At 39.5% G+C, this 17,658-nt stretch overlaps 1 protein-coding gene across 2 annotated transcripts; it reads right to left on the reverse strand.

The window, feature by feature from the left end:
* Positions 1-1,241: 1,241 nt before the first annotated feature.
* On the reverse strand, positions 1,242-17,413 carry ift81 (intraflagellar transport 81 homolog). 2 transcript variants are annotated; one of them, XM_087171661.1, is made up of 18 exons: positions 17,272-17,413; positions 15,904-16,007; positions 15,627-15,807; positions 15,423-15,512; positions 15,017-15,082; positions 14,609-14,719; positions 13,331-13,415; positions 12,615-12,778; positions 12,437-12,532; positions 10,777-10,923; positions 6,782-6,931; positions 5,715-5,843; positions 4,079-4,168; positions 3,178-3,264; positions 2,959-3,030; positions 2,650-2,735; positions 2,340-2,385; positions 1,242-2,082 (listed from the first exon to the last, which is right to left on the reverse strand). In XM_087171661.1, the coding sequence occupies exons 2-18, from the start codon at positions 15,999-16,001 to the stop codon at positions 1,900-1,902; spliced, it is 1,881 nt and encodes a 626-aa protein (XP_087027787.1). In that variant the 5' UTR covers positions 16,002-16,007; positions 17,272-17,413; the 3' UTR covers positions 1,242-1,899. The 2 variants fall into 2 exon arrangements, with proteins under 2 accessions (XP_087027787.1, XP_023253349.1); XM_023397581.2 differs by lacking the exon at positions 17,272-17,413 and adding an exon at positions 16,141-16,676.
* Positions 17,414-17,658: the final 245 nt, after the last annotated feature.

Raw genomic sequence — 17,658 nt, forward strand, 5'->3', positions numbered from 1 at the left:
GGCTGGTGACACTGCCGTTTTGTGCTGTACATTTATGAGTGGCATCACTATTTCCGATCCCACCCCGTGATAGGCTTTATTAAAAGGCAACATATGACGTAGTATGGACGCTGACAGTAAAAAAACAAAACAAAAAACAGCTTTCTTTTTTATCATGACGTAGACTCAGAGATGGCCCGTTCAGGGAACCAATGTAAATGTGTTGCTCACAGTGTAGTATGAGTATAACCTGTTTGCATAGATTCACAGATTACTTTACACAATTCCCTCAGACTACAGGCATCCCATTAGAGAGGTCCCATGTCTTATTGTATTACTACCTCATTTACACTTGACTCGGGCCCCTTGTTTTTCTTTGACAGGAATGAGTTCATGAAAAAAAAAAAAGATGAACCACAGATCAACGTCTCAGGCATGTTACACCAGCTAGAGCAAAGAAAAACCACTGCCTCAAGTTTTTTCTCCAGAAACAATTAATAAAGCCAGGCTATCCCTGATTAATTATCTACATCTGCTTTACAGCTGTAAAGACAGCCAAATTGCGATAGATGTGTGAGGGCACAAGGTTAACCCCTCCACCACACATTGTGTTCTTTAGGGGGTAGCGTTGTCAGCTGTTTTACAGGGCTGGCATGCATCATCTGTTAAAGCGTTTTAATAAGGCCCCAAGAAGCACAAAGTGCTGCAGCATTAATAACATAGCAGTGCCCAGTTGGACACCAAGCTGCCTTTTACAATACACACTTGATCTGTTTGGCACAAGAGCCACAAACATTGGCTTGTCAACAGTATATTAATTAAGTTTCTGTGGGAGTGATGGTGGGATCTTGAAGCATCCAAGAAGACATTTGTTGGGAACAACGTGGGACACACAAATCATAGTCTGTGTGCAGAGGTGTGTGCTATGTTATTTGCTAAAAAAAAAAGGGTAATAATAAATCAGTATAGCAACTAAAATTTACTCCATCCCTCATGTAGTTTAGTACTGATTTATATTAAATAATATTTAACATTTCATACCAGTCCAGTTAAAGAAAAACATAATGCTGTTAATTAATGTCAAATTTCAGTCTCACAGCGGGTATTCAGTGTATGTCTTATTCTGTTTAAACTGAAATTATCACACCATGGAATTTATGGACGGGCAGCTGTCTGTTATCATTTAAGACCATTATAATGAAACATGAGTCAAAATGAATATAAAATACATTTAATATATATAGAAAGACAACCACAATGTCTTTCAGACAAAAAAAGTTTATTTTGAAATAGGATCTATTAGAGAAAAATAAACTATGTTATTATATATAGTAGAAACAGACTGAATAAACTGACTATTACATCTGCGCTGTCCAAAGCAATGGCGGTCCCAGTGAATTCCAAAATTGGCAAGACAATCTGTCCAAGGTCGTGGTTGTCGTTGCCAAAAATAGTTGACCATGGCCACATCCCAAGTGCACCACTTTGTATGCTATTATCTTTGGAGGCTTTGATTGAAAGTGTATTCTTAAAGATGTGTGAATTAGGACTCTCCAGCGGGACAGAGTGAAAACCCTTGTCCTGCAACACCTCCTGATACATGTTTTTTTAAGTTGTGGATTCTCAAAGCATCTTAAACTGTGTCATCACCACCAAGTTACTGGTTCCACAAGATAAACTGTCAAGTGAAACTCGATGGCAGTGTGTAACGGACAAGATGGAGGGAAAACTGAACCCTACCAACACAAGGAAACAAACCTTGTACCTGTTATTTGAAGGTACTATAGTGTGCAGTTACAGTTATTTAACAACCCTGTACTGTCATACTTTTAAGACATGTTACAGGAGGCTATTGAACATTAAGCTCCGGTAGTGTATGTACTGTAGGTGACCTGTAGCTGACTCTGCCTGCACATGACCTCACAGCACCAGCCTATCCTCTCCTCCCTCCTGGATGACCTGACCAATAGATGCCTGGCTCTGAGCTCGTATGAAGCACTGCCTCTTGCACTCCATCAGCTGCTCCAGGTCCCGCCACATTTTCATCTGCTCCATGTTGGCGCTGTGGCTCTCTCTTACCATCTTCTGCTTCTCACGTAACTTCTAGAGTCCACAAAGGAACAAAGTGATTAGTAGGTCAAAAGAAAGAGAAGAGTCTGGTCGCTGTTTAGAGCCTGACTGGCCAAACATGTTAGCAAAATAAATATATACTCCTTTACATTAATGCAGTTCTGAAAGCTCCCAGTTAGTTTCCTTGTCTACCCTGTTCGTGTCCTCATGTACTTGACAGAATAAAGGGATACTTCCAAGTAATGACCCATGGCAACTGCTACATCAGTTCTTGGACACATGTTTCTCACCTTGCCAAGTAACTCCTGTTCTGAAATGTTCTTCATGTACACCTCCCTATAAAAGAAGAAGAAGAATATCATTCAAATGCAAGCCATCACAATCTCACAGGTTGATCTCACCCAGTGAGAGGTGTGGTGTATCAGCATATCTTGATATCACAAGGTGTGGTGATGACTTTCTAACCACTCTCTCTGTTGTGTGATAAAAAAGGAATAAAGTGGCAGCAGTTTAACTGACTGTGTTGTAATAAGAGCTTGATGAAGTAAAAAGGGCGTCTCATCTTTCGAGCAGCTGGTTGACCCGACTCAGCATGCTCACCTAATGGCCTTCTTCCTCTCTTGTGGATCAGAGGACACGTAGGCCTTCATCTCGTCAGCCGCCCGCTGTATTTGCATCTCAATGATCTGTAAAGGACAGAGATGGATCGGGTTTATTGTCACAGTGGGTGTTTGGGGGCTGGTCTCTTGCAAAATGCTATGACATTTTATCCACTCCTGCAGCAAATATGGGCCGTAACGAGTATCACTTCTAATTTTACCATGTTTGGCTTGTAAAACAGATACACTATCTGTGGCAAATAGCTTGGATTTTTTTTCTGCTTTAAACAACTATCATTAAAATACGTGCCTCTGACATGGAGTTAATATGATGGTACTGGTTTTCCTCCTGTGCCGTCTCCTCTCTCAAAGCTTTCACCTCCTGAAAAAAACATGAGAAGAATATAGACATGCAGTATTCCACTATGCCAAAGAGATAAAATATTATACACAAATACACTGGATAAACATGTATGAATATATTTAAACTGTTTACTGTATTCTAATGCAGGATAATTGATATTATTACCTGCTCCAATTTAGATCTGTTGCTCTCCAGACCAGCAGCACAACTTTCATACTGCACCTTCTTCTCCTCATATTCCTGGCTGAGCTCCTATTTAGATCAGAATCCAAACAGTCAGTACACAGGAACTAAGAGACAAATGATTTCACGTACTGTATGCTGAATTAGAATTGAGAAAAATACATAGAATACACATTTTAAACAATCTTGTCATTCTCACAGCACTGTTTCACATCAACATAAGATCACAGCTGGCATTGGAGCAGTTTAACTTACCACAGGCTCTTACAAAGTCTATTTATGTCTTCCTGTTGCAGCTCTTCATTAGCAGACATTACCCAGTAAAATGGAAGAGTGATTCTGGGAACACGTGTAGGAAAATTTAATCCTCTGCTTTAGCTCAGCGATGTGGGGGGGCTTTCCCATCATGCATTTTATTTATGGACTATGTAAATTATTCTTAATGGACCCAGACCAACACAACACACAAACACAATACAAGTTCATTCTTATTGGCTTGAATTTAACATGTATAGTTCAATCAAATGATTCTGCTGTGGCTCTGCAGGGGGAATATGTGAGTCGTTTGTGAGATGTGAGAGCTGCATGTTGCAATGGCTTGCTTCCTATACATTGTGCACAAAATAGGATTTTAGAGTATGAATGAATTATATCCAATTCAGAACAGATTAGTTAGAATGACGAATAAGAATGACTCCGGGGTGAGAAATCAGCATCAACTTCTTGATGGGATTTTAGTGTGAAAGGGGACAAAATGTGCCTTTTGGAAGTTCTTATTTGAATGTGGTCATTTAAATAGGTGGCCCATTTTCTTTACAAACACTAATTGATGTGGTGTGAGGATTTTGTGAGGAAGAGGTGTTGTAATGTGGACAACACTCACCTGACACCGCTGTCTCAGTGACCTCAGTTCTTTTATAATTGGAGCTAGAGCCGACTTCTTCTCCACTATCATGGAGTTTAATTTCTTCACCTGTAAAAACAAATATAAATCTTACAATTATCACAATGTAAAGTGAGAGGAAACGGTATTTCATGCTGGACTTTTTAACTCATTTAATGTATATACATTTAAACCCTGAAAAGAAAACAGCAGGTAATGCGACTGTGACTAATGATTTACTGAGATGATGAAGTTTGGCAGCATTGTCACCCAGGCAGGTGCAACCTGACAAATCTCTGATACAATAAAAGGACTAAAGTGTCTATATCCAGGGTAAAGATGCCACTTTGGTGCGTCACCATAAACCACAACAGAGATTATTTGATAGTTTTCAGTAACAGTTTGTTAAGTATTCATCATAACATTACAAATTTCTGCTTTATGGGTTTGCAGTGCAGTTCCACTATTTCCTACATTCAGATTGGAGCCAGGGATGCTTGACTCATTCATTAGGAGTGGTCTGCAGGCTGCCAAATGTACTCGCTGCCAGACTGATCAACAAACTCACTACAGCTTGGAGCATGGCCTAATGAGCTGCGACTGCTTCCCTCTGGGCATTGACCACAGAAGGATGACAGGGTGATAAATAAAACCGAAGCTGTGAGATAAGATAAGATAAGATAAGATAAGATAAACCTTTATTGGTCCCACACCGGGGAAATTCACTTGTTACAGCAGCATAGGAAAAAACAAGGTAGAAGAAAAACAAGTATAACAATAGAATAAAGTAGAAAATAACTCAACCATAAATAACAAAGTATGTACATAAGTACTTGCATTTGTAGAGATATTTACAAATGTATTTAGTTAGTTAAATAGATAGTATAAAAAATAAAATAGATATTTATTTAGATGAAGTATGCTGGGATAATGTATTTCCCTAGGCAATGTACAGGTGGAGATATCTGAAAACTTGAAAATTGAACTTTCAAATCTAGTTAAAGGCTCTGCACATCAGCACAGGTGTATTCACTCCAGATTATTAGACCTCTGCTAAAACTGAAGTTGGGTGGAGTTATGTTGGGACCAGTAGGTACTAATAGGCCCTTTTCACAAGAGACAGCGTTAAAGTAGGAAAAGCACAGGTGTTACTAATAATATTAATGATGGCTCAGTTCCATTTTAGTGTCCCATTAAGTCATGACAGTGAGCCAGCATATACCAGGGCCCTCAGACTTCATTGATTTTATTATTTATAACTGCTGTTTTCCTACTGTGACATGTCAAAATGTCCTCTGTAAAAAAAAAAAAGGCCAATAATAATAACAACATAAGATGTCCTGCCCTTACAGAATGAAGAGGATGCCACTCAAACACAGTCTGTACAGGCTCATACGGTTATTAAGGAGACTCTAATTAGCTCTAATTAGCCAAACTAAGTGAAAACACCTGTGTTGTGTGGGTGGGCCACCACTGTGTAGAGGCTTTAGTATATTCTAGGTTAGATAGGGACAATGGCACAGTATATCTTTACTATGTAGTAAAAAACATCATTTGTATTTGTTTAATACATATTTGTAAAAAAAACTAAATTTGATGTGATGTCATCATAAAGTAGTACTAGTAGTATAGTCACCATTTCAGACATGTCATCCAGTGTGCGGCCCTTCTTCTCATCTAGCTCACTCTTGATGGCAGACACTCTCTCCAGTTCCTCCTGAGTGTCACTGTAGCCAGAGATTCCCTTCTCAGCTTCTACGGTTTGCTTTGAAACACAACGGCGACACATGGTAACTCATCTGTACATGAACAGTTTCAGCAATGAAATCAAATGGTCAAAAAATATGACTACCTGTCTATCAATGACTTGACAATTTGAATGCATTCTTTTTTTGAAAATGATTTTAACATACAATTTTACTCCACATGCAGCTAAAGTTAGCTCATGAAGCTGATTCAAACACAAAGCTTTTAATCAGCCAGACAGAGAGGGGCGGACACATCGGCAGCTAGACATGTGACCAGCAGGAAAACTTTCATTGCTTTGACAAATCATTGTGTGGGATGCAGACAGAGGAGAAACAGCAGATGCAGCTATCAGAAATAGCAGCTCTGCTTGCGTCAGACAGCCTATCAACAAGTCAGGTGCTGGGACCGCACAGAGGTGTGAAGCCATTTCCAGGAAGCTTCTACCACTTCACTGTTAACACAAACTGTGTGAATGGAGAGATCAAGTGAAAACAGCACTTTTGGAATGGCAGTCTGAGTGTCTGAGAGGGACGGAGGGGGTACAGTATGAATGCTACAGGGCACAGAGGGCATTAAAAGCAGATAGGGGGATTTCTGTGGTCCTGGTGCAACATGGGGCATTAAAAATGATGATTACTAAAGTGTCCTTTAATACGACCACTCAAATGTTCTTGTGCAACTTACTGAGCCGCTCACTGGCCAACAAATGATGGCAGGTCAATGTGGCATTCACATGTCAATCGTCAGTAAAAGAAGAAAACTGACTGACTGCTTTCCTTATAGTTGTATGTATGTATTCAATGTACTTCTTCTCATGACTTACTGTAGCACCCCAAAGGATTTCAAAAGACGTAAAGTAAGGGCAACAATTAGATCCCAATCCTTACTTTGCTTTGGTGTAAATAACATCTTCTTTGTTTTACATGAAAGTTTAAAAAATGAGTGACGAGTTACCAGTTTCTGTTGAACGGTCTCATGTCTCTCCTTGAGAATCTCTTCTGTTCGTTGCAGGACTCCATATTCGGCTTTCAGCTCAGCAATTTCCTGACGTTTCTTCTTGTACACAGTTCCCTTGCTCCGCAATTTCACCACCAAACGTTTCAGCTTTGAAGAACAAAGACACAGAATTCAACATTACCTTTAAATCAAACGAACACTGTATTAGAATATTAGTGTTAAGAGAAAAGAATATCAATATTTCTTTCAAATGAAATCCGGCAGTTTCTTTGTGACACCAAATTGACACTTAAGAGGTCACTCACACTCCTGTGAACATATGGTGAACTGTTAGCAAACAGTTGCTTGTTTACACATTCAGCAGTTATGGAGCAACATAAGAATTTATTTGTGGTTAGTTGACAAATGTGAGTATTCCCTTTGGCTCAGGTTTAGTCTCCACTAACTCCTGAGGAAATATCTGAGCTGCTAAATGTTCACCAGCTAGTTGCTAACTTTGTCTGGCAGATACTTGATGCTGGACAGATAGTGCACAGTTGGTTTTTAGAACTTTTTTCTCTGAAAACAGCTGCCTGCTGCTGCTGCTGGAGACAATGCTAATGAGAAGAGTGCGAATGAACCAAAAGTAGTAATTTTGCAGGCTGTAAAGCCAAAACAAGAAGCTGAAAGAGGCTAAAAAGAGTGATTTTTTTCACATACACAATTTGATACATTTTAAATATATAAATATTGATTACAGCAGCTTTAAACAAAAATGAGCAAATATTTTTACATCACTAGTGGTTCAAAGAAATCAATGCTTTTGGGCCTGCTGCAAGCAAGACAATGTAAATTCTTCTTTGGGAAATTCAATGAAAGATGCATAAATACAGTTTATATTTGTCGACTTGGTGTCCAGCACAGCTGAGACACTATGAAAGGCCACAGGCGAAGACAAAGGGTTGAGCCAGGGGAGGGAAGGGATTAGAAAACAGCAGTGACTGCAGCAGAGGGCCCTGTGGGCCATGCCATGATCTGAAACAGTCACTCGATCCTTTCAGGTTCACAGCCAGCTATGTACAGCAAACAGCTTCATCTGGCAGAATAACTGCTTTAAGTGGATGTTCAGTCACTCCCCGCCCTGTCTGTCTGTTGGGACACAGTGAAACTCCTCCACAATGAAGAGCAGCTATAAATGAACATGGACACGGGAGAACAGCCCCAGAAATCACAATGTGCTTCATGTCCTTTGGGGATCTATGAAGCTTGATGTGCGTGTGGGTGTGTGTGTGTGTGTGTGTGAGTGTGTGTGTGTGTGCGTGTACATATATTCTTTGTGTATTTTGGGACATCAAGGGCAGACATGGCTGAGAGAGGAATTAGTGCAGCAGCATAATACTGCATAGTGTTCCCGACATTGTGTCCCCAAAACAACTGCTGTCAAACTGAACAGCAGCTCAATCGTAACACACTTGACTTAGACACCCCAACACACACTTGCATACAGTTCATGGAAATATAAATGGTGCAGCAGATACTCCAAATAAATAAAATAAAATCTAGCCAGTTACAATACAGATCTCTACATTTTGACAAGTAAAAAAATCGTGTATGTGACTCAGATTTCTGATACTGTCTTGACTGAAGTGAAGCTAAATTTAACCAGTGTGATGAGGCTGGACGACAAAGTGGTTTTATGTTACTGGCCAATCAATGACGAGCAGATGGAGTCATCCCTCTCAGACAGACCCTGCAGTTGGTAGGTGGCATGTGATGACACATAACCAGCAGAATGGAAAATACCTCTGATAAAGTGATCATCTCCACCATGGCTGATGGCCCAAAACTACGAAGGAGTCTGATAAGCTGTGTTTGACAAAACAGTCTCCATTAACTTCATTCATGTTTAGTCTCGAGGGCCCTCTTTGTCTTGACAAACAGCTCCCTCTCATCATTTCAGTCAGACTTAAAGGTATTAGTCAGTATAATTAATGCATAATAATTATATAATTACAGTATAATTAATGTAGAACATAGACAATGGTTCAAATACAGACATCAGCACACTATTCTGTCTTATACCAGTGGTATTACAAACACATTTTACACACCACCTCATAATATTTCTTCCTGTGATGAAGAAGATTTTGCTACCTCTCCCTACTTACTCAGATGATTGCTTTCTCTTCTCTTCCTGAAAGGAATAAACATGTTGGAAATAACTTTTCCACTGATATTTCACTCCCTCTATCGTTTGCCAGAGTCAGTGAAAATTTTAGTTTTGTCTCTGCTGCAGGAACACCATCCCCTTTCATGTTTGTCCCGTTACATCGCTAACAAAAGCCGTTGGTACAAAAACATAAAGTACAGAATAGAGGCCAGATGAGCATTGGTCTTTCTTGTTTAAAAGGAATAATTCGGCATTTTGAGAAACTCAAATTACTTTCATGTGAAGAGTCAGCTGAGATGGATCAATATCACTTTCAATTCTTCGTATAACACTAGAGACAGCAGCCCGTTAGGTTAGCTTAGCATAAAGACTGGAAACGGGGAAACAGCTAGGATGGCTTAGTCTAAAGCTAACAAAATCTGCCAAAATATTATTCTAGGTCCCTATTGACCCTCCCCACCCCCCACCTACCATCCTCATGTACATTGTGTCCCAATCCTACAAGTTCCTTATAACTACAGTTCATTCACTATATGACTAAAAATATAAACTAAATTAATGTCTTAAAACTACATTTTCTCACAAGGCCCCTTGAGAGGTGCAAACTCTAGAATAAATTTGCAGTTAATAGAATTACCAAAATAAGTTTACACAGAGTGAACCAGGGACTTTTGGGGCCTCTCAGATCTGGGGTCCCAGTTGCCAACTTGGCCCAGTTGGTTGTCCAGCCTGGTAACAATCTTTTCTAACTCTGTATCTAACAAAAATAATGTGGCACTAGTTTAACCAATGCTAAAATGATACTAGTATCTTAAATATTTGTGATAGTGTTTTTTTTCTAAACTCTATAGACAATTCTTTTCTTTCCCCCTATATATGCGGGTCAGAGGTCAGGGTCAGGATTGGGGCAACACACAGCAGCCAGACAGAAAACAGCAGAGGAGGAAGAAAGCTGTTGTCATTTCATACATGCTGCGACTATAGCTCGTACCTCACGGATATCAATGTGCGTCAAACACCAGGTGATAAAAATTCTCATCCACGGAGTGCACACACAGTGGTCAAAGCACAACCTCCATCTATCAGCGGCCCTTTGCTAATACAGAACTGTTTGGCGTAGACGCTTGAGCTGTAAGCTTAATGTATGCACAGGCAAAAGAAGAAGTGACTGCCTGAGGGCTTCTGACTTATGTGCAACAATATTGTTCCTCCTCGTCAGTGGCTCAGTCCGGTTGATCAACGTGACAGCTCAGAGCAGACCATGCCATGTGTCTGAAAGGGGGAGTACATCCTCGTCATGGGATATAAATAAAGACAAAGGTTTTATGCCCCAAGTCTGTTTAACGTGTCCAGCTGACTTGAATTAGGGGACTGATTATACTAAAGATTAAGGAAAAAGCCAACTTTCAGGCACTTTGTCCAGCACAGTTCCTTGTTCTGGATATTCTCTGTTGTGTTCTATTTATGGCTCAGTATGGGAATGTGAGGGAGAGTAAGGAAAAGGGATAAGTAACATTAGACAGTGAGCCCGTGTGTGTTTGGATAAGAACAGAAATAGCCTCTTGTGTTTTCTGCGGTTTGCAGATCTACTTGTGTGCACTCAGATAAAGCTGCAGTTTCTGTAGGTGATGGTGACTGTTACCTTGTACACAAAGAAGATAACCATACAGAAAATGTTTCTTCTCTTGGCAACTAGCATTAAAATTCTTATCATACATAAAGCTGAAACATCATGTATGTAACAAATACTAATTACATCAACATGGCTCTGGAGAAGTTCAGAGGTGGCTGACATTCAGTGGATGTATTATTTTGTGACTGTAAGAAGCACTTCCAAGTGTACCTCATCACCCCGGATGACCTCTGCCCCATCTGAGGCTTGTGCCTGGCTGCTCCTCTGTCTCAGCTCCCTGTCTGCCGCCGCAAGCTCCTCCCTCGCTTCCTGAAGCTCCTCTGCCTTTGACTCCTTCCTTCGAATGATGATGGAAGCCTGCAGGAGTCATGTTACATTAGATATACAAACATGACAAAAGAGTTTCTGCAGAGTGACTTTTAACCCATGGGAGACTGAATGTCGTTGAACCATTGGAATGTTACTTTCATATATATATATATATATTTATCATCAAGACTGCTAATAGAAGTTAAGAAAAACCCTTTTTTCCGCATTAATATGCAACTTAAAGCAGCAAGGCACATACCTAGTATCAATTTGAATTTGTTAGCTCAAAGGAATTACAGAAAATTCAAGGAAATTAGTCTTCCCTCAATAATATGCAAATTTAGGCTGAAAGTTGCTCCAAAATGTTATCAGCTAATCTACTCCTGTGGCATCAGTATGATGTTACTACTACATATTGTTCTTGAGGTATTGGTCTATAAGAACGTGTCTACAGAGTCGTTCTAAACAAAATCTTCACAATCACACAAAAATTGTTACATCACTTGGTTGTTTGAGCTTCACTGTGCAGAATGATACACAGTACAGAGCCTAACTATTTGGACAGTTACATGTTTTATGTTCTTTGGGCTCTAAACTTCAGCACATTCAGTTTGCTTTAAGTAAGTTGACGTCCATATTGAAAGGACTTTGTGTGAGACAAAACCCTTGAACACAATAGATTAACACATGCACATATGAGCATGTTTTATGATCACATCTAGTTTGGAAGCCAGTCATGATCGAAGATGTAACTTATACAGGAGTGATGTGGAAACTTGAAGCCTCCGGGTCACACACACTGAGAACAAACTTTTCAGTGCAGTTGGAAACATCTTGTGTCGAGCATTTACACTTTTGAAATGAAAAAATATTTGCATATTCATTCAGCAAATTATTGATTTTTCAAAGAGGGAGGAGTAGATGTGATTTTCTAAAACCTAACTAGATTAGATGGTTAAACTTTTTTGTGGAAAAAAAAAATTTATTCTATGTAATTTTTATGTATTAAAAAATGTCTGAAGGGGATATTTAATTTTGTAGACAGCTGAACTAAACACTACACACATTATATTTATAGAATAGTGCCTAAAAATGATATCCTAAAACTTCATCAGATTTTTAAGCTTTCCACTCAAGCACATGAGCAGCACTCCTTCATGAGAGGATGGGAAAGAAGGATGACCTATGCACTGCTACCCCTTGTTAGCAAACAAATAAATAATCCAATGCACATCAATGCACTGATTTTCTCTAACATAAATAAACCTTTGCACGGCACCTCAGGCTCCCTGTGGAGTCTTTGACCTCTAGCGGTCAGCACTATGAAGCTGTTTTTGAGTGGATCCTTGTTTTGTTTTTATGTTCCTCGACCTCAAGGAGACACACACTGCGTTTCTCTGGTGAGTAACACTGACAGGAAACAACTTGTGTTTGTGAAAACTCCACAGGGCACCTTTAACATCACACAGCATCACAGCCAGCACCCACAGAGCAAACTTCACACAAGACTAAATTTGACTAAAAGATGAAAGACGTCACAGAATTTCAATAAAGTCAGCACCTGTTGCCTGTAAAGGGTCAGTTTGTCGTCCATGGGGTCGTTTCTCATCATCTTCCTCTCAATCAGCTGGTTTATCTGAGAATCAGCTTCTTTAATCTGTTGAAGTGTAAATTAAAAGGTCACTCAGAAACAAACACATCAGAAAGGTATACAGATGTAACACCACACTGTTCCTGACCTTGTCCTCCAGCTCCTGGAGATCAGCCTGGCCCATGGCAGGCTCTGACGCCACCTTCTGAAGGTACTGCACTGTACGCCTCATACCCACCAGCTCTTTGGGGAGTTTCTCTGAGACCATGTAGGAGTTGATCTTGATCTCCTCTTCAAGCCTCTTCATTAGGCCTGAAAGAGATGGAGCTTTTAATTAATTTTGAGCTTAATGTTTTTGAAAGCCTGTAAGGCTTCAATGGCCCTGATTGAGTCAAGCTGAACACCACTTACATATACAAAGCCACAGAGAAAACGGAAAAACGCACCACTAATATTTTTTATAAAATGAACTGATATTGAAATAGCCTTTTAATAATTTCATTGTTTAACGGCAAGTACTTATATAGCACTTACTTACTTACTTATTTGGACACACACATACAGTAACAGTGATAAGTGACTAATTGTGCAGCTACACTTCAGTCTGCATTGCACAGATCATTTTAGAAGCTGCAAATGTGTAAATCTCTCCTCTGGCAGAAGAGCCCAATACCAGATGAGAACAAAAGGAGACAATTTCAACATCAGATAAGATGTATTATAGCACTTCAAAGATCAGTGTAATTAGAGGGTTTCAACAGATGAAAGCCTATTAGCTGAGCGACCCCCTAACGCTCTGCTGTGTCCTTGAACTTCCCATCCAGCTGTGTCCTGCAGAAGCAACAGCAGGACACGGACACTCACTCTCTGGATTGGCATCTGCTGCTGCCTGTTGCAAATCCTTCAACTGCTGCTGTGATCGCTGTAGTCTCTGCTCTGCCTGGAACAGCTGCAGAGACAAAAGTGGTTTACTAACACAGGTTAACGTGGGAAAATGAACAACACTAAAGATTGGGGCTGCAGCCAACAACTGTTTTCATTATTGACCATTTTCTGGATTAATACGTCAATGTTTTGGTCTACAAAATGTCACAAAATAATGAACAATGCCCATCTTATTTAACCAGAGTTCAAGGTGACATCATGAAATTGCTTGTGTTGCCTCACAGGTATTCCCATTTCTTTCATAGGTGACTAAGAGAACCATCAAATTTGAGAAGTTGAAAGCAGTGATTTCTTTTTGCTTGAATGCCAAAGAATTGAGATCATCAAAATTGTTGCCAATTAATTTTCTGACAGCACATTATAAATTAATTTACCTTTTAAGATTTATTCAACATGTCTCAATAAAAGTATGATATTTTTTAAAGCTGTCTGTTCTCTCACAAACAGTTCTTTTCAACCAACTTTATCATCCCTTGAAAATTTGACTTTGAAAATGTTTACATTTATAATCAACAAAAGCTATAATAATTATAATATTGAAAATTGAATATTATATTATAGTTTCACAGGAGGCCACAAATTAATTCTGTAATTATTTGAAATATCTCTACTCTATTGTCGATGAGTATTTCAAATAGGGCTCATTATCAATTTCAGCTCGGGATTATTTAATCAATCAACCAATCATTAGTCTATTAAATGTCATAAATAGTGAAAAAATGCTTATTGCAACTTCTCAGACCAAGGTGACGTCCTCAAATGTCTTGTTTTGTCTGACCAACAGTTCCAAACTCACTTTTCAGTTTCAAATGATATGATCCTCTCATTTGAGAGGCTGAAACTGAAACTAGAGGCTATTTGACATTTTTTCACTATTCATGCTTGAAAATTCTTTAATCGATGATCAAAATAGTTGCCGATTAATTATTTGTCAATCAACTAATCATGTCATTGACAAGTTGTTTCAGCCCTAATATCAAATGGGAAACAAGGACTAAAGATCTTATAGTGTGAGGTGCTGCAAAAGCTTAATGGTAAATGGAAAAAAGCTACAACACCTGAGATACAACATGTTAATTTGTCTTTTCAGTCCTCCACAGCTGACAGCATATTATTCGGCTGGTCTATGATGTCACTGTAAAATATACCAACAGGTGCAAATGTGATGATAAACCACAATTAATCACAAGCATTTACTTGGTTTTTCTGTTCCTGCTTCTGATGAGTCAGGGACTCCTCTCTCTCTTTCTCCACTCGCAGCTGTCTGGCCTGTTCCAGCATCCGTTGATGGTTGGACACTGACTCCACCTAGTGGATTGACAGGTTAGTGTCATGTCCAATATGCAAGTTATCACATGGTCAGCAGAAATAACTGAGACACCTCTGACAGAGTCAGGTTTCACCTTTTGGCAGGGCCTATAAATAAGACCCATTAAATAAACATCCCATTACTTCACAGCCTTGTTAAGACAGCATTGCAACTTGTCAAGTCTATTAGAGGAGCTGATAATATATGTCTGAGGTCATGTTTTCATTCCTCAGTGAATCCTAAAGCCCTCCAAGTATTGCAAGAGTGAAGGGGCCTCCCAGAACAATCTGCCTTACCCTCTTCTTCAGCCTCTCCACACGTTTGATTAGTTGGTCTTTCTCCTCCTCCATTGCACTAATGTCCTGTTATCAAAGATAAGATGAATAATTTCAGAGAAAACTGTATCAATTGGGAGAGGAAATTTATCATATTTAGATTACTTGTTTCTCTGACCAGTAGTCCAAAACCCCAAGATTTAGTTTAACACACTAGAAGAGAAAGAAAATCTGCAAATATATCCTAATGTGAGAACCTGGAAACAGTGAAATTTGGTATCTTTGCTTAAAAACTGACTTAAATGATTATCAAAATAGTTGTAATTCATTTTGTGAAAATTGACTAATTGTAAATGCCAGTTTTATACTGAGAAAGCTTTGCATCAACCAACAAAGATTGTAAAAGGTTATTGACTGTTTTGTTTACCTTTCTGATTTCTGCTGTGGAGAAGCCGGAGGTCCTCAGCTGTTCACACTCCTTGTGATACGTCTTAAATCCTTCCACCAGCTCTTCATACTGTGAACACACAACACTAATGTAAAGCCTATTTTACGTTTTAGGTAATTAGCAATTCCAAAAAAGAGCACTAGGAAATTACATAGTATCCGTATCTGTAATATATTGACAAACCTGGTGATAGGTGTCATTGATGACATCATCCTGCAGAAACTCGGCAGGGACCTCCAGTTTGACCAGGAAACGAGCCAGGTAAGCCCTCTTCTTCAGTTCATGGACCCTCTGCAGTAGCCAGTGGAGGATAGGGTGCACCACAGGTTTGCTGCCAGTCACCAGACCCTGTCTGAAGGTGCTACTGCAAGAGGTGAGAAGAGGCAGAGCGTGTAATGAAAATATAGTACAAACAAGTGCTGCACTCAGCAAGATAGGTGATAGGTGTAAAGTCACTTACACATCAGAGAGGTTTCCAGGAGGCCTGTATTTCAGCATTCCCAGCAGAACACACATCCTCTTTACAGTTTGTTCAGGCATTTCTTCACGTATATCCATAGCTTGCTAAAAACAGGAATAGCAGCAAGTGGCGTTACCTATCACCAATTATTCATGAATACCACATATAAACAGGCATAACACAAAAGCACTGACACATCTGTAGTTCCAGTTGTTGAAACTAACACTAGTTGTTCACCTTTGGGTCTATTTCAGCTAGAACATCATTTAAAATCTGCAGCAGCTGCATCGGTTCGAGAGAGTCAAACGTGATGAGGTTAAAGTTTTTCTTGAATGGATCTTTGTTGATTTGCTCAACGATGAATTTCAACTGTTCGCTCATCTTGGAAATGCTGAATCTCGTTGTCGTCCTTTTCTTTGCTGGATTAACCAGCTAACAGTCAGTTAAAGCTAACTGTCGTCGACTAATTTAGCTAAGCAGCCCGTGAAGAATCCCTCTAATGACCAGCTCACTTTAGTTAATGGCGGCCTTGTCAACCAACCACTTACAAATCGTAAAGATACATCTCCAAAATATTTGTTACGTCGCCTTATCGATCTTCAACCAGCTAGCTAGCTAGCAGACAGTAATGCAGCGGTTGTTGTCAACAGCCCCATGGAAACCATAAAGGCGTCGCGGATTGGTAGCTAACCGGAAGTAGTTTAAGACAGTATGTTCAAAGAGATTTTGCGCTAAATATGCGCAAATTGACTCGTAACACGATAGACAATGAATACAAAAAATATTGAAAACTTATCCACATGTGCTTTATGGTAAAACATAATTTGAATAAACGTAAACTAAAACAAATATACTTAATTGTATATGCATTGTATTTTATGGTAACCCAGATTCCATTTGAACATCTTGTAATTTAATCTGACACAGCCTACATTATTTTTCGGCAGTTACAATAAACTGCAACATTAATACATGTAGACAGTACCTAAATATCGTAATGGTTCACCTAACAGCGCACAAACAGTGTAAAATATTCCCCTTAAATCTCTTCATGAGACGTCTCAATCTGTACATGAACCCTGAACGCACCATCCCGTCATGGTCCTAACTTTTGAACCGTCAGATGGCGACATTTCCACGAGCCACGGCTTTGTGTTGCACCACAGTGAACTTTGGTTGTATTTTAACTTGAGTTAACATAACTGAAAGGACAAGTGTTCTGTGTCATGCGGATAAGTATCTAGAACTACATATGGGAAGACGAAAATATTAGTTGGTTACTTAGAGGAGCTAAAAAAAAAAAAAAAAAAGCGCTAGCAACAAAGAGTAGATGTTTTGAAAGTCGGGACGTCGTTTTTCTTCATCCACCTGAAGTGTAACAGCTTCAAGACAACACCATCCTGCACAAAACCCTCGTGGTGACCTCGCTGCTGGACGTTTTCTGCCTTTAAGGTGCCACTTTGTTGTTGTTCTTTATTGGACCATATGTTTCATAGCTGTCACAGCAACATTTCCTCGGGAATATATGTTCTGGTGAATTTCCTCCTGCCATAATGAACTCTAACTGCAAACTCGTTTTCGATTAGAAGCAGTATTTTTACAAATCATCTTCTTTATTTTTTAGGTAAGTATGTATTTGGAGTGAACGCCTGAATCACGTCCATGTAGCTCCTCCTCTTTGAGCTGCAACTGTAACGCTGACGAAGAGCCAAAACACCACGGAACAGCCAGTCAGTCTGACACCAAACACAGAGG

This window comes from Seriola lalandi, unplaced genomic scaffold (assembly GCF_002814215.2).
Source record: "Seriola lalandi dorsalis isolate HSWRI2012SDOR001 ecotype SW California unplaced genomic scaffold, Sedor1 jcf7180002054883, whole genome shotgun sequence".
In the NCBI taxonomy this organism is placed as follows: domain Eukaryota; kingdom Metazoa; phylum Chordata; class Actinopteri; order Carangiformes; family Carangidae; genus Seriola; species Seriola lalandi.

Coding starts and splice junctions, on each gene's coding strand:
- ift81 (XM_023397581.2), bottom strand. CDS start 16,284: ATGAGCGAACAGTTGAAATTCATCGTTGAGCAAATCAACAAAGATCCA. Junction 15,808..15,903: donor CCTGGAAACCTCTCTGATGT/GTAAGTGACTTT, acceptor CACCTCTTGCAG/TAGCACCTTCAGACAGGGTC. Junction 4,169..5,714: donor TGGATGACATGTCTGAAATG/GTGACTATACTA, acceptor TTGTTTTTACAG/GTGAAGAAATTAAACTCCAT.